This window comes from Chlamydotis macqueenii, chromosome 16, assembly GCF_036417535.1.
Source record: "Chlamydotis macqueenii isolate bChlMac1 chromosome 16, bChlMac1.mat, whole genome shotgun sequence".
NCBI lineage: Eukaryota > Metazoa > Chordata > Aves > Otidiformes > Otididae > Chlamydotis > Chlamydotis macqueenii.
Genome location: NC_141571.1, coordinates 14,570,894 through 14,588,331, shown reverse-complemented (window position 1 = coordinate 14,588,331; position 17,438 = coordinate 14,570,894). Strand labels below are relative to the sequence as shown.

Below are 17,438 nucleotides of genomic sequence, written 5' to 3'. Positions count from 1 at the left end.
GATCCCCAAAATACGAATGCTTTCTTCCCAGGCTTCCTCATTCCTGCTTATCCCCAATTTCCTTATGTCCCTCTTCATTCTTGTGCTGTAATTTTTGGTAATTCCCTGTGCCTAGGTGTCCGGTTCCTGGCTGCGTTGGGCTTGGACACATCAGCGGCAAATACGCCTCTCACCGGAGCGCATCAGGGTGCCCTCTTGCAGCCCGCAGGCAGAAAGAAGGATCACTCAACGGCTCCTCGTTTTCCTGGAAGTCGTTGAAGAACGAAGGCCCCACCTGCCCTACCCCAGGCTGCGATGGCTCTGGCCACGCCAATGGGAGCTTCCTTACTCACAGAAGGTAAATTACCGGGTTGAAATCACCGTGAGCATGACAACATTGCCTGTGGATGCTGCTTGAGCATCGTTCATGCAAGGCTCGATAGCTGGTGTTGACCAGCTATTGATGCTGACCTCAGGTTGCTCCAAGGTTGGAGTTTTCTGCACAGAAGAAAATGCACAGTTTTTTTAATATTGCAATAGTGAGATGTGGTTTGGGCAAAACCACGAAAACTCTTTCCTTCAGCAAGCCAGAACATGACCTCAGCACCCAAACAAGGGGTTTGATGCCCAAACCAGACCCATCTCGCCTTCCTCACCTGTCAGGCCCTCTCTTTCAGGAAACAATATGTTTTTAAATCTTTGCTCAGAGAAAATTGTTCTGGCTTTATAAATGGGGAGCTTTGTGGCATTATTCATAAAGCAATTTCCTCTGTACCACAAAAAGCTTGCAGAACGATCTCACAGCGTGAACTCCACCAAGTGGTATGTACTCTTGTTGGGTACATGAGCACTTAGAAATACTAAGAGTTTATAAAACCCATTTTTACTTCCTTTTCAGTTTGTCAGGGTGTCCAAGAGCTACTTTTGCTGGGAAGAAAGGAAAACTCTCAGGGGATGAAATTCTCAACACAAAGTTCAAGACCAGCGATGGTAAGGATTTTCACTCCTTTTGCAGTGCAGGCATGTCGGGGTATTGAGCCGGAATATCTTTTTCTTCGGAGGTTTCAACAACTGAAATCTGGCCACAGACTTGCCAGTGCTACGAACACCCATTTCTTGGGTTTCCTGGGTGTTGGGGGTGGCGTGGCACTGGCACTGCTCCCCGAGTGACACACTAGGAGGGAGCAGGTGAAACGATAAAGAAGGAGTTTCCATACAGAAATTCCAGGCAAAAATGCTGAAATTGAGATATTTTTTCAAATATTCACTGGCATTTTTACAAATCCCTTGCAGCCGTTCAACAATTTTTCACCTATTCAGGGCTTTTAATCCTGCAGATATTTCTGGATCTGGAATTTTGTTAGCGACAGCACTTTGCATTTCTGGTGCTATCACTGAGGTTTCTGTGGCATTTTACAAGGTTCAGGCATGTAACTTGAATACTTTTATAGTTTGGAATCTATAAATACCTGCTGTCTTCTAGAAATATTGCTTTATTTTATGAACCTCATAATTTCTAATCAAGACATGCATTAGTTTTTTTTAAATGGCATCTTCCCAAACTCAGGACTGGACAGAGTGACCTGAGTTTTCAGGGCAATCAACCTTGCAGGACGTGTGGAGGTAGTAGACTCCAACCTCTACACTGTCATTGGCTTTTGCATTTACATATTGACCTATCATTGAACAGTGATGCTAAAAACCTTACCAAAAAAAAAAAAAAAAAAAAAAGGAGGAGAGATGGGGATCCCATTTAGAGGATGTAAAAGCAAAGGTGAGGACTTTGTGAGTCCTGATGTCTACTCAACAGGATAGGCTCAGCAGAAAGCCCAACATTTTTGCTTTTCCCACGAGCGTTTGCTGACTGCCCATGACCTTCTCTCCTGCAGTTCTGGAGAATGATGAAGAGATCAAGCAGCTGAACAAGGAGATCAGTGAGCTAAATGAGTCCAACTCAGAGATGGAAGCGGCCATGGTGAAGCTGCAGTCACAGGTTTGTGTCCGCGGGCGTGCGCCCAAGACCACGGACTCATGACCAAGCCCCTTGCGTGGTGGCAGGTGCTGCTGCGTGGAGGCTGGTAACCCTGCCGTGCTCCTTGCTCTGCAGATCTCCACCATGGAGAAGAACCTGAAGAACATTGAGGAGGAAAATAAAATCATAGAGGAGCAAAACGAAGCCCTGTTCCTGGAGCTCTCAGGGTTGAGCCAGGCTCTAATCCAAAGTCTTGCCAATATCCGCCTTCCGCACATGGTAAGAAACTTTCACAGCGCTCGCCCCAGCCGGCGTGATCGAGGGAGCCATGCCAAACCCAATTCATGATAAGGCTTATGTACAATTAAAGAGTGGGCCAATTTCTCTACGTACACCTACACGTCCTTTAGAAGATCAGTACTTTCGCCTTATCTCTGAAGCTGGCGCTACATCTCCCTTCTGTTGTCACTTTCTCCTGATGTCACTTTGTAGCTATTGTTCTGTCTCATTACATCGGGGAGCATTATCACAAAATAGGAAACTTTATCAAGGGCACCCAGCACCTTTTAGGTGAAGGCGGCACAAGCAGAGATCAGGAGGGACTGGATTCCAACGTCAGAAAGATCTCACAGCTCCTGTTACAATGCAGGTAGCTTCAATTCCGTTTTGAATAGCTGGCAGCCAAAGAATAGAGTATTTTGTTTAATTTAACAAGGTCTAACAGCCCACAGCATGTTACCATAGAGTTCCTGCAAAATGAAAAGACTGCATTAAAATAGTAAAACGACAAAAGGCTATTAATTACCTTCTCTCTATTCCCAGGAATGTAATTACTGTTGTCAAAACCAGGTGTGTGGAGGGGGGGCTCGTGTTGTTGGGGAAGCTGTCCTCTCACAACTCATAAAGACCGTCACAATGATCAGAGGAATGAGCTTTTGATTTAATTTTTCTGCCATCTTTTTTTTTTTTTTTGGGAATCCTTTTCATTGGGATTCGTATTTAAATTCAGGCTGCTTGGAGGGAAGCCATCCTCCAGCAGAGCAGTTTTGGGTAGTATTCACCCAGCTGCCTAACTGGCAGAAAACCGCTCACTGAGTGCTTTTCTGTAAAGTGTTTGACACAAAAGGGTCAAATAAACTGTTCAGCAAATATTTTTTCAAAGTTTTGGGCAACTCCAATTAAATAATGCCCACGAGACTTGTGTGCTCTTTTTATTCCTGTTCTTTTTCTTCCTTTTCCCTTATTAACTCTGAGTTAGATATTTGCAAGGTTTCCATGATGCCACCAAACACCACAGCAGCAGCGTGCTGCCGTGGGCAGATGCCAACCCAAGGTGACCAGGCTCCTCTCCTAACTTTGCCTTTGATTCCCTCTGTGATGCTTCAGCAGTCCTGTCGTCCTCCAGCCCTTCATTTCCATGGCTTAATTCAGCCTCAAGCCTGTCAAAGTGCCTGTACATGCTCAACTTGATGCTGTTAATATTTCCACAAGGCCAATGCATGAAATTAAGGATCCAGTTGAGAACTGGCAGGATGAGGGGTTGCACAATGAGAGTCCCATGTGGACAGCACCGTGCACAAAAAGGCTCCAACGTGGAGACCTTGGCTGTTGGTGCATACATAGATGATTAATTGCAAAGAAACATCTCAGCCTCTTCCAGCTCTACCACTAATGCTTTTATTTGGCTTTTTTTTTTCGGCTGCAGGAGCCAATTAGTGAGCAGAACTTTGATGCGTATGTGAACACGCTGACCGACATGTACACCAACCAGGAGTGCTACCAGAACCCGGAGAACAAGGACCTGCTGGAGAGCATCAAGCAAGCTGTCAAGGGCATCCAGGTTTAGTGCCGTGCGATGGAGACGAGCAAGTGAACAGACTGTAAGATGGAACTTTCCCTCCAAGTATTCAGGTTTACAAGTTAGAAAACTTGTTTAATGAATGAAAAAAAAAAAAAAAGGAAAAAAAAAAAAGGACCAAAACGTAACCAAGAGGCCATTTCTGAGACGTGGAACTGATCGAACACAATGTTCTCGTTTACTTAACTTTGGACCTTCTTGAGAAAAGTGGGATTTTTCTACCTGGACCATGAGGTAGATCAGGATGGAAGGTTAAATTCTCCAGTAGGCTGTAGGGCTTGGTAGCTGGTGAAGAGCAGGCATCTTTCATGAGTTGCCATGCTCTTGCAGAGCTGATCCAACAGTTAAAACGTTACAAGAACAGGGTCTTGTCTAATCCAAGACTAGTGTATGACTGGCTTAAACCCTCATGTTGTCTATGGTCGTATGTCCAGATCACCTACTCACACATGAATTATGTTCTATGTTGCTACAAGTGCTGGAGCTGCAAGCTACCTGTAAATCTGAACCTGTGCTGGGCCTCCCAACCCCGAGGTGTTCAGATATCCACTGGGCATGGGAACTCTGAAGTATTATGAAGTAGCTTATTTTTATTTTCTGAAAGAAATCCGAAGAGCAGTTCTGGATCTCCAGTGGAAAGCGCAATGGAAAAAAGGTTCTCAGGGAAGCTTTTGGAGTTTGCAACTACAGTATTCCTTTGTCTGTCTTAAATATGAGAATAGCTATTATGAATAGGCCAATACCAGATATTTCATACAGAAGAATTCTTTAATGTATCATGGTCCAGTGTATATGATTTTTTGGAAGTCTGTTTGATGACAGTTCTGGTTCTTTTCATTCTTGTGATCATCCTTACAGTGGCGCAGTACTGCCAGTCCAGAGATCATACATCAATGCCAGAGAACGTTGGAGATTGCGATGAACAAAAAAAAAAAAAAAAAAAAGAAACAAAAACCAACAAAAAGAGAGATGTTAATTGATGGCCAGCAAAGTGCTTACCTATCGTGAATCAGTAGTAGATTTCTTAGAGATATCCACAGGGCAATGGGTATTTTTTTTGGTTTGGTGTTCTACGTTTGGCACAAAATCACATTCTGAAAAAAAAAAAACAAAATGGGGAAAAAAAAAAAGCGTATTCAGGTATTGGGTATTCTTCCAAAGAAGCATTTTGTAAGCAGCCCAGTACACGCAGCCCACTGTGCACTTAAAGAACAACTCTGAATGTCTCTGCGACGCTGCTCTCCAGCACCTGCTCCATCGCACGCGGAGCTGGCTGCCGCCCCTCGGGTTCGCTCTTCCCCACCCTCGCGCCCGTCCAGAGTTCGCGGTCCCTGCGCTGCAAACGCTTTGGAAGCGGAGAGGGGGCAAAGCCTGCCAAGGGGTCCCAGCGCGGGAGCATCCACATCCCGCATCCCTCCCAGCGGCGAGGTGGGCAGAGCTGGAGAGGATTTTGCTGACCCATAGTAAAGGCAAGAGTGTGGTGGTGCTTTGAGCCCAATCCTGCAGATATTTAGGGCACAATCCACAATTTGCAGGAGTCGGTAAAAAGCTTCCCGGCGATTGCAGCGGCCACTGGATCCGGCCTCGAAGCTCACGGGCGACTTGGCTCGCGTCCGTTCTCCCGTCCCGTTCAACAGGGCAGCCGGCGAGAGCGGGTGTCCTCACACCTTTGAGCGTTTGCAGGATCAGACTCCAAGAGTTCACTGGTTTTAGGACCCATTCCAAGTGCAAAAATACAAAAGAAAGGGAAAAAAAAATAAAAAAATTGAGGTGTTAAAAACACAATGTTCTTAACATGTAAATAGAGTCCAAATTGATTGTGACTGCAATTCAGTTAGTATTTAAAAGTAGAGAAATTGCACTTCCTGGAAGAAAGAGAGGAAAAAAAAAAAAAAGTAGTTAGTTTAATTATCCTGTAAATTATTTAATTTTGGCAAGATGTATGTAATTTATATTTACAACACCTTATGTTAACTTTTTGCTATTTATTTAACTTTTTTATTTATTAATTTTATACTTATTTTGAACTGGACACCGCACCATAGAAAAGAAGATAAAAGAAGCAAAAAAAAAAGTTAAAAATTAAAACTTTTGACCATAAAAAAATGATATTCCAAAAAAAAAGAAAAAAAAAGTAAAAAACCCTATCTACAACTCCTACTTGTAATTTTGATGCAACCAAGTTATTTTTTATATATTTTGTTATTTATTCTTTTAACGATGGGAATTTTTTTAAAGATATTTTATAACTGAGACATTTTGATAATTTTTTGGTTTGTTTTTTTGCGGGGGCAGGGGCATCGGGGAGAAGAGAGACTTTTTCAGTTTTTCTTTTCTTTGTCATTCATATTGTTTCAGGCACTGATAACAGGAGATGAAAATTCTGTATTTATTATTTATTTAATATTTAAGTCGGGGAAAAAATATGAACTGTGCTCTTGTTGTATATTTATTTTGTCGTTTGTGTGTCGGTTATGTGATGACTGAGTACTTGTTTATGTGAAGGAATACTGTTAATATTTAAATAATAAAGAGTCACATTGAAAGTTATAGCAGGCTACATGTTATTCTGTGAAAACGAATACTGTGATCTACTTTCCTCAGGAAATGTATTTTGCAGACAGAACTTCCTTATGTAATGGCAGGGTTATTTCGTAATAAAACCCGGTTCTGTTTGTGACTTTAGTTCCTATGGTCTTTCTTCAAGCTGCTGCCAACGTTCCCAACGGGTCCCTGGTGGGCTTCGTCCTTCTTCCTGCGCTGTGGCTTGGAGGGTCGGCGCGCGTCCCCTCCTCGGAGCCGCGGCCAGGGACTTCCCACCCCAAACCTGGCTCTGCCCGCCTGCTAAGCTGGGAGATTCAGGGGGAATTTAGGTTCGGTATCTCTGAAGGCTTTGAAGAATAAGGAGCTGTCACCATCTGGCAAAAATCCCCATAGTCCTGTGATGGGAAGGCTCAAAAGTCCCAGCAAAGGTATGTATCTATGTAGGTGGCTGCTGGAGCCCCTTTCCCAAGGCAGGAGGGCTGCAGGCAGCGTTCCCCTGGGCAGGAGTCGCTCCCTGCACCCCCAGCACTCGGCATCCCCAGGATTTCGCAGCTTCGTGCCCCCGCAGGAGATGTGCGAGCAGAGGAGATGCCATCCAGAGCGGTTCAGGAGACGCCAGCCCTGGGATGGGACACAGAGATGGACGCTTTCCCCTCCTGGATTTACAAAAAAGCTTTGCCAAACTGATCTCTGATGTTCAGCTGAAATGCTGGGAGGTGGCTGGTACTTGTCAACAAGATTTCCTGACTTCTGTCTGCCTGGCTGTGGTGTTCACCCATTACCTTCCTGGAAGAATGGAACTTTTTCCACTGGCAATTATTTATGTTTTGAAGCGGTGGTAACGAAGATAATTTCTCACTGGTCTCTGCATTGGAAACATCACTTCTGGAGTTTCTGAAATTCAGTTTTGCTGTGCTGTAGCTTCCAAGGTGAAAGAATGTAAATCACATTACAGCCATTTGGAGCTCAGTGAGTTGGGTCAAATGGGAATTTCAGGCTGGTCCATCACCAAGAAATTAAATTCTCTGATTAACTGAGCTGAACTTTCCTGAGTGTCCCCGCGCAGAGGCACAAGCGCTGCTGGGTTACAGCAGGAGAAGGTGGCCGTACCGCAAAGACACAAAGGTGAAAGGCAGAGTGAAATGGAGCCAGAAGGGTAAGAACTGCAGCCAGAAAAATTTAAAGCAAAGTTTTGGGTAGAAAGAAAAATTTCTTAAAGCGTTTCCACAAGCATGTCCAGGCTCTTCTATCAGCATCTGGCTTTCCTTTCTGAGCAGTCAGGTTTAGGACTTGCTCTGGACCCCCGAGCCGTGCGGTCCCAAACGCCTGAGCAGAAACAGCCTCAGGAGCCAGGACTGCTGGGGAACGAGCCCAGCTTTCCCAGGAGCTGTGAGCCCCAAGGACAAGCTCGCTTTGAGGCTTTGCTGGACACAACTTAGAGGCGACGGCGTTTTGTTCCCTCCACAAAGGGCTGCACATCTTAAAAGGAGAAAACTGGGGAGACTCACGCAATGGCTCACCTGAACTGGCTGGCGTGTTGTTTTTCCGAAGGGCACGTAATTGTTTTACTGGGAGTTTCGCTAGACTTTGCACCGCCGAGCAGTTCCTTGTGCCAATATTTGATTATGACGATAGAGCTAATAGACGCGCTCGCTTGTCCTTTCTTAACGAATTGGCTGTGCTGCATAATCGAGCGGTTAGGTCTGTGTTAAATTGCAGCTTTGGGAGCCATCACTGTGAGATGTTATCTTCTCTGAACTGGCGTCCTTTATTGCAGGGAAGGGAATTGAATCGGTTTAAGATGGTACACTGTCAGTTTATAGGTGTGCTTCGGAGAGCTCTTAAGCCTCCTCCAACAAGCGTAGGGTGAGAGCTGAACGGCAGAGGAGAGCAGGGCTTTTGCTTCAAGGATGCAAGGGAAAAGATACCTGTCAGCATACGCTTGTTTCTAAGCAGGTCGATAAATCATTGACCAAAGAGGGTGTCATTTGGCCTCACTGATGCCACTGTTAATTGTTAAAAGCTACTAACGACCCATCCCTCTGTTCTCCTGCTCAAGTGGTACCTTCCACTTGTCAACATTTACTTAGCCTCTCCCGGAGAGCCCCGAGCTCCAGCAATGGCTTTTGGTCGTGCGCAGAAAGAGGTTTCTTTCCCAGCCTCATGCATGTTTCCTGATTTTTTATTCCCCTGCCCCAGAGCTCCTCTGGGTGAAGTCTCAAAGCTCAGTCCATCTCACCCTGCTCCCACGAGCAAGGTGTCCCAAAAAGCACACAGCTGGATGGTCAGGAAGAGACTGCCTTGTTTTCCATCAGTTACTGTGGAGAGAAGGCACCTTTGCGCTTCAGAGGTGCTGTTTGGCATCCAATTCACCCCCTTTGGGCCCCAGGAAGATGATGCTGAGGCTGGGGAGCAATCGGATGGGCTGGAGATGACGCTGCAGCCAACGGAGCAGCCCCCGGCTGGAAACTGCCCCTCTCCCAGCCAGCACTGAGCACAGCTTGGCTGGATTAAAGGCTCTGTCCCTCATTCCTCCTACGCTTAACACGCTCGCTTCTACACTTTTATGAGAAGATATATCCTGAAACGACCTTCCGCTTTGTACAGAAGGGCTCGTGGGATTGAGGCTGTAGGAAAGCACACGGATGATGCATTCTTCAGACAAATAGCTCTCGTTATTCCAGATGCCTTCATCCTGTTCTTTCAGTGGGATGAATAAATCACCAATTGTAAAAATAGTAGTATCAGATTTAAAGACATTTTCGACCCTGTCAACAAGGAAGTATAACAACCATTAAAGCCCGATTTCATTTCTACAACTGCAACACTCTTTTGTTTGAATGTCAGTGACTTATCTGTGATGATCTGAAGAAACGCGAGCCATGAAGGGATAAAGCAAGGACATACGCTCTGCCTGCGCTCCAGGACTAGCACAAAGGGCTGGACCACCCCAGGAGGACCGGTCCACGCTAAGATATGTTGTCTGACACTGTAGCATCGTGGCCACAGTTAAGTCCAGCATGCCCTTATTGAAGCCAGAATGTGCCAAAACTTTTCCTTGCCTCTTCCTTACTTCCAGCGAGTCCCAGAGTTCACCCAAACTAAGCAGAAGGCAATGGCCAAATGGTTTGACTAAAGCACAGCCTTAGCACCATGAGGGAGCTGGGTTTGGCCTGAAGCTCATCAGGTTTTGCTGTTTGCCAGAGGGCTCCTTCTTGGGCTTCAGCATTTAATAATCCAGCTCAACTATGCCGAGGCTGTTTAGCAATTAAATAACATAAATCCAGAAGCTAGATTAATAAACAGTCTAGTCTATCTAGGGCAGTCTACAGGATGGAGAGATAAAACTGTAAAATATTTATTACCAGCTTGGGGATGAAGTCATTAATTTAATAACTAACCATTGCTTTGCTTCTTACAGTTGTTAGCAGTCTGAAGGTTACAGAAGAATAGGTGGGAAACTTACTGCCTCCCTGCTGAGAGGAGCCTTTCCCATGAAAGCCAGAGCCCAGGTCCCATCTGTCACCCTATTACATTTGGAGGTGGTGAATATATTACCCTGCCGCTTATCAAAATAAAACAAAACAAAATTTCTGCTGGCCACATGGCAACACTCCGTGAAATTTAATGAGGACGCTGCCCTTTGTGTGCGGGGCCATTTTCAACAGCTGTAGAGATGAAGGCAGGAGGATCTTTGTCGGCACTCGCTGGTTGCTCACGACGTGGCTCCCACAGCGAGCCCGGCCCCAGCAGCATCACGAGGGCAGGCGCCTTTGGGGACCGATGCTTCGGCTGCCTCTTGTCCCGAGAAGTCGGCAGCATTGTCAGAGCATCCCTCGTCTGTGATTTCTCAGTAGGTCTTCATGTTTTCAGGAAAGGGAACATGAGTATTAGTTCAGTCTCTGCTGTGATTTGATATCGGGGAGCATCCAGGGCTTAGACACATGCATCCTCTTTATACTGAGTATGGATGGAGTCCCCTGATGAGCCTGCTCCCCCGCTGACAACTGCAATCTACGGCCATGCTGCAGCAAAAGTCATGTGTAGGGGGTGAGGGAGGGTGTCTGTGTGCCTTTGGTATATTTTGTCATTGGCTTCATCTAGGGACAGCAAAGAGTGAGCATCTGAACACAGTGCATAGCGGGCAGGGTCTGAGCAGGAGGTGATGTGTGACGTGGGACCTGTGCCCCCCGCCAGCTCCTGCTGACGAGAGGCTGAGACACTGCTCATCCTCCCCGACGACCGCACTGACAGCAGGGGTAATCGAATTGCCTAAATAATTTAATAGAATCTTTAGCCTGTTTTGTAAAACAAATATAACAAAAATGGGCACATACTGTGAGCACAGGACATGGACCACAGCGCAGACACATGCATGGGTGCAGCCGCCCAGCCCTGCCAGGCGACCCCCAGCTGCAGCCTCCCTTGGGGGGACCAGCTCCAGCAGCACTCAGTGCCCATCCCTGTTCTTGAGGAGGGCAGGAGAAACAGCTCAGGAAGCACCGACGGGCACTGGGTGGCTCCTGGAGAGCTCTGTCCCGAGGGAGTCACAGGTCCCCCGCAGACTCCTTGCTCAGCCACCAGCTTCAGAAGAGCCCCCTTGGCCATGGGCATCCCTAGTCCTCCTAAAGCCTCGGAGGGCTGCAGAGCCACATGGGCCGACCCCAGGCAAAGCAGAAATGAGTGGGAGCCCTAAGTGAGCTCCCCAAGGAATTAAGAGAGATTGACAGGAGAGAGGGTGGCCAGCGATGGAGAAAGGCATCTGGGCTCTCCGCTACCACAAGAACCAACAATAAACGCCTGCAGGTCACGCAGTGACGGACACTGATTTATCCTTTCACCATTTGGTGTGACTGTAGTCAAATAATGTTCTGGCTTCTGCAGGCTCCCATGAAGGACACGCTTGCATGAAGTTTTTGGGCAGCTTAAAATAGACAAGTACGAAGCCAGGTCTCCAGGTACCACAGATGAGAAGCTCTGGACAGGTGGATCTACTGCAATGCCAAGACTTTGCACTACAGTTTAATGACAGCAGGCAGTGTTTTAGCACAGATAGAGCAAGATTTTAGTGGTACCTTAAGCAGAGCAAGGAGGAAAGGGAAAGAGAGAGAGAAAATGCTTGTGAATCACAACAGACCTGCAAGATATTTCTGTCCTCACCAAAAAAGTAACAGAAACATTTCTGCAGAGCTTTAACCTTAATTTTTCCCTCATAACAGACTGATTTGCAACTGTCAGCACAAGCATCTCCATCCTGACCGTCCTGCACTCTGGTACACATCCAGCACGGTCAGGGCGAACTGCAGAGCCCCTACCCCAGGATCACGTCACGCGTTACCCTTTCATTTCTCTTATCAGTGCCGCCATTCAGTTCCACTCCTTATTCCAGCCGTTATCGCAATGAGCCAAGGAAGCACAGAGCATCAGCCAGGAGAAAATAAAAAAAAAAAAAAAGAACAGGTGAAATTCTGATGTTGTCAGCTAAAAGAGTTTCCAGATGAGCTCTGCTCACAAAGAAGCTGAATCTTGGTGATTTAGTTGCCAAATTTTACATTTGCTCCCTCTCCCCCATCCCTCCTCTTGGCTGCCAGCTCAAAGCGGAGTCCTGACACTGCAAAGCGTTAATAGAATTAAGTCTCCTGCTATAAACTGTTCACTGAGGCTTGTTAGCTCGATTGTTGACGCTAAATTCTTATCAGAACCACCTAAAAGAGCATTAATCAAGAAAGGCTGAACTCCCTGCCTGGGTCACAGAAATTTAATTAAACCACAAGCAAAACTGGAAAATTGCTTTGAAAAGAGAAGAGACGAATGCAAAACGCTTTTCATCCTTTGACTCTGCGTCTTCGTCGTTCAAACTCTCGGCCGTGATTTCAAAGGGAGTTTTGCCAGAGCAAAGGCTGAGAGAAGCACAGACAAGACTTCCCTCAGCGTCTCCTTCAACACAAGGTCCCGATGCTCATCCAGAGTAAATTAAATACGGAAAACCACGGATTAAGGCCTGCTAAGGACCGGGACCACAAACGCAAAGGAGCAGAATGCCCTTCCAAGTAAACCAGCGATCTCTTTGAGTGAGGTCGTGGCATGGCTATCGGTTCACAGATTTTTGTCTCTTTTCCATTTGCTGTGCAAAAAGGCTCACGCAACAAACCATCTGGTGGACACAGAGAAATATTAGTGCTGGCATTGGTAGGACCTTGCGTGGGATACTGTGTGTAGTTCTGGGACCTCTCTTAGAGAAAAGAGAAGATGATTTTATCCTTGAACAGGTGCAGGGAAGGACTGGCAGGGTGATTAGCGGAACGGAGAACCTGTCTTAGGAGAGGAGATTAAAAGAGCTTGGCTTGTTTAGCCTAGAAAAACAAAGGTTAAGAGGGGATATGATTACTCTTCATAAATACATTCAGGGTGGGAGGAAGGGGAATGATTTAAGTTAGAGGATAACAGGGGTAGGAGATCGAATAAGGCACATCTTGGCCAGGAATACATTTCCATTGGAAATTCAAAGATGTTTTCCTGCTGCTGGAGGAGGGAGGTTTTGGAAAGGCCTTCTGAGGAGGACGGCACAGCCCCCGTGGTTTTTAAGGGGAGACGGACAAAAGTTGTGGCTGCTGCAGCCCGACAGGCAAGTCTGCAGGTAGGACGTGTAGGACTGCCGAAGCCGGAGCAGGAAAATGTGATGCGGCTGCTGTCCTGCCGTATCTTCATTATTTACATGCTTCAGTCCATGAATCACTTGAAAGATCCAGGAATGATTTTTTTCCCCCTCATAAATATGAAAAGCTTGATTTTCGATATTTTTATTTAGCAACCCTCTCCTAAATCATGGCAGAGAGGCCATAACGAGACCGGAGAGAGACAGGGCACGGAACGGGGCTGCTGGCAGGACCAAGAAGAGAAGCAGGACCTCACCGCTGTTCGTCCCCAACGGCACCAGCCTCTGGTGACGCCTTCTCCTGCTCTCAGCCAGGCTGCACCATCTCCTGGCTGCTCTCCTTTGAGGATGAAGTTAAGTGAGATGAATCCAGGTCTCTGTGAGCCCTTTTTCCAAGCGGTAGTGGTTACGCAGGGTGCAACACAGTGGAAATCAAGACATATGTTCTTCCTCTTGCTTCAGCAATTACTCACAGAGCCCTCTGATGAAGCGAGGCGAGAGGATAGCTTTAGGAGACGCACACTCCAGTGTGTTAACAGTAATATTAGTGCAAATGCCTATGTCTGCGTGTATTTACACCTATGATACGTGTCTGTGTATGCACATGTAGCATGTGCTTCTGGAAGTGGTACAGTGCCCAACTGACCAGCAAACGCAACAGAGCGTATTTTGCAAAATAGTAAAAAAAAAAAAAGAAAATGGTGAAAATATAACTCTATGATTTAATGCTCCTCCAGGTCTTAATTTATGTGAGTCATCCTGTCACCCACAAATTACGCTGTTGACTTAAGCAGCCATCTGTATTGGAAGGCTGCAGGTCAGGCTGCCGGAGTGCACCAGCTCAGCCTGCCGGGCTCTGACACGGGTGCCAACATGCATTTTTAATATTTGCTCTTTCAAATAAATAAAACCATCCCATTTTAACTGGCCATCACTAATATAGACTTGGGAAGTTAATTCATGCTGACTATTTGTAAAATAAATTGATTTTAAAAAAAAAGGAAGGAGGAAACTGTAAAAAAGATAAGGAAAAGCAAGAAAAATCTTGGCTGCAGCTCACTCTCATGAAAATTGCTTGCTCTCAGCAATTAAGTATCTCAGCTAATGAAGGATGGAGACCTGATTTTTACTGGTAAGACTGAAGAGCGACGGGTTGCTGAGAGTAAGGACAGGGTTTTGCACTTGCCAGGGTGCCGGCGGTGCCCCAGCCCAGGAGAAGATGCTGAGGTGCAACCTCCAAAGCCGGCAGCGACGCCTGTACTGCTGGAGACACCTTGTGGTACGCGGCTGGGAAATGGAATAAGGCTGGGATTTAACCAGGGCCAGCAGGTCCTGCTCTCCCAATCCCACTTTGCTTTTTTCCACTCTCAGAGACCACTCGGGCTCTCCCAGCCGGGAGGAGCTGCCCACACGCATTTGCGGACAACGCAGAGGCCAGAGTTACTTACTAATCTGTGGCGACCACAACTCATGGATAACAAAACCCCAGGTAAGCTGTAAGGATGAAAGTCTTTTTAAAGAAAGTAGCACAAAGAATCAGCAACTACAGACCCACAAAAGACCCAACCGTTGTGTTTTTCTAAATGTGGGTATTTTTGCAATACTATCAGACAACTTTGGGTTTCTTCCAGAGCTGGAGCACGGTGCTAGGACCTACATGGAGGTGTTTTCAGCAATAACGACATTTTCAAAGAAGTCAGGGAGGAAAAACCTTCCAGAGGAGCAGAAGCAGTGGGTGCCAGTGGGAAGCTGGGGCTGACCCCCTGCCGCAGCGAAAGCATGCCTGCCCGGGCACAGCTTGGCATGGCCCCTCTGTTAATCACCCCTCGTTTGGCGCACGACTGGAGCCACGTCCTGCAGAGACGTGTATGAGGTGCAGAAAATACCCTGTCCCTGGGGGTGACCATCTCCCTTCAGCTCATCCCTCCCCGTGGCTGTGTCCCCAACATGTTTGGGGTCCAGGCAATGAGGTGGGCAGTTGCGGTGGGCAAGTCTCTTCCCTGGGCGTTTCTCCTGGCTAATTCCTATAATCCTCTCTCTGGAAACGGAGGGGCTGCAAGTCTCGGCCATTCTGGCAGTGAAAGGCTGGAAGGAATCATGAATACACCCGGGAGGGCTCAGGGTATGTGGGAATCCCTAAAACACTTCTCGAGCTCTTTCTGGTCTTCTCCAGGACTTGCTGCAGGAGCAACCGCGGCCACCGAATCCTCCCCTCTGCCTCAGGAACAGTTTGCAGGGAGGCACAAGCGGTGCCACCCCCTACCCCTGCGGCCGCCACCTCTCTGTCTACAGCGCAGCTGCTCTTGCAATAATGGGAATTTTTTTTTTTTTACCCAGCTTTTATTTTAACAGTTTTTGTGCAAAAAAAAATTAAGCAAACTGCTATTTTTCAAGCGGCTCTAGCGGGAAGGGGAGCAGATGCTGAATGGAAGCCCTGGAATCACACGTGTAAGGAGTTTGCCTGCTCTGCGCTTGCAGATTTCAACTGCGTTGCCATTATGCTTGAGTGCTTTCTGTATTAAAGAAGACAAGACGAGCGCAATCACCATGTCCCGTTTTGGTTGAATCAGCAAGGAGGAGTTGCAGTGCTCACTCTCCACGAATAATCCCATTCTCCCAGGCAGCTGTCTTCTGCGAAATGAAAGTGCAGACATCTACAGTATTACCCGGTGCCCGTTTGCAGAGTCTGCTGTTATCATGTTAATGAAGGGAGCGGAGATAATCACCTTAAAGCATAAATACATCTCAGATGCTGATTCACTTTCTCCTATTTGAGTCCCATTTACCAGGGTAATTCTTATTTTTTTTCCACTGCGGGCTTGTTGTGTCTGGAAAGACAACCATTTCTTTTTTCACAGTTCATCTCCAAACAACTTAAATCCAGAAGCCTCTTGTCTAGTTGTGATTATTCCTTCCCATTTTGCAGCCATACGTAGTATCACGCCCTAGATCTAAGGCCAGGCCAGATAATTTTTTTGATCTGCTGCCTCAGCAGTCACACGGATCGCCCAGCCTCAGCAAACGCTGTGTGGGTCACTTACAGCTGAAGACAGACACACACTTTTAGATGTTAATTTCTCCCATTCTGAGATGAGTGAGAGGAACCACCTTTTCCCCATGTCTTGTTGGGCCCTGCCACATCGGTTATAACCACTGAAGGAGCCTATGTGGGTGGGTAAAATCCAAATTAATTGCCTAACCCTCAGCCACACCACATTAGGGGACAGGGATCCCTCCACTGCACAAATGGCGACTCAGACACTGTGGCAGTTTTGCCATACTCCATGTTTCCTTCAAGCCCCAGCCCCTGGAGTCAGGCGAATACGCATCTCACTTATTTTCTTCTCAGTGAATTTATTTCTGGCATTTATGCTTGCAAAAAAACCCAACAAAATCCAAGCATATATCTCAAGTTGAGTGCTCACAGGCTCAAAATGAAGAATATCAATTAGCTCCCAGATAAATGTTTGGTTTGTTTTTTTTTTTTCCTAAATTCCCATGATTTTTTTCCCAAGCCTGACTAACAATATCAGAACATCTGGTGGCAGCCACGCTTCACACAGGAGGTTTGGCTACAGCGCGAGGACTGTGTGTGCCAGCTGCAGACTGGCATCTCCCCAGCTCCTCGCCGGCTGCCGGGCTGCTCCGTGCATCCGCTCCCGCAGCCTGGGAAGCCCGGATCCCAGCCAGAGCCGGGGTAACGCACTGTTCTGCTGAGCTGTCCTGCAGGGAATGAGGACTGGGAGAACTGGGAGAACTGGGCACTGAGCTGAAGGAGCAGGTGTGGAAATGCAGCCACGTGCTGGGAGACAGAAATTCGGGCACGGTCGGGGGTATGGGCCTGGGGAAGCCAGCCACACTGGGATGGGGAGATGTTCCCAGGAAAGAAGAGCATCCTAGCCTGTATTTAGTCCTGGTCCATATTTAGGCTGGGTCTGCGGGTGCAGGCTGCTGGCCCCGTCTGTATTTACACCTGGCCTGCATTTAGGGCTGGCCGGTATCCCCAGGCTGCTGGCCCAGGCCATATTCAAGCCTGGTCTGTTGGGTCCATCAGCATTTAGCCTTGATCTGTAGCTCTGGTCCGTATTTAGGCCCTGCCTATAGGCCAGCCTGTTCCCCTAGCCTGTATTTAGGCGCAGTTTGTACTTAGGGCCGGTCTGTATTTAGCTCTGACCCGATGGTCTGTATTAAGGCCTGGTCTGCAGCACTGTACGTAGGCCCTATACGCAGGCCCCATAAGCAGGTCCTATAAGTAGGTCTCACATATAGGCCCAGTCTGTACTCAGGCCGCGGTGCTGCCAGGGAACGGCGAGCCCACACAGCGACAGAGACCGGAGCCCCCCGCCCACCCCCGCGCTGCCACGGGCCCGGCCCTGCCGGATCCCCCTCTCAGGGAACCAGGGCCGCCCCCGCCCCGCAGTGGTACAGTC

General features: G+C 47.4%; 1 protein-coding gene across 4 annotated transcripts in view; it reads left to right on the top strand.

Annotated features, from left to right (window-relative positions):
* The window catches only part of MYT1 (myelin transcription factor 1), a 61,525-nt gene extending 55,039 nt beyond the window's left edge, over window positions 1–6,486 (top strand). For all 4 annotated transcript variants that reach the window (XM_086760409.1, XM_086760408.1, XM_086760407.1 and 1 more), the window contains 5 exons: window positions 116–337; window positions 878–969; window positions 1,869–1,972; window positions 2,087–2,230; window positions 3,657–6,486. In XM_086760409.1, coding sequence (XP_086616535.1) covers window positions 116–337; window positions 878–969; window positions 1,869–1,972; window positions 2,087–2,230; window positions 3,657–3,797 — 703 coding nt within the window. In that variant the 3' untranslated portion in view covers window positions 3,798–6,486. The remainder of the gene's footprint in view (window positions 1–115; window positions 338–877; window positions 970–1,868; window positions 1,973–2,086; window positions 2,231–3,656) is intronic.
* Window positions 6,487–17,438: the final 10,952 nt, after the last annotated feature.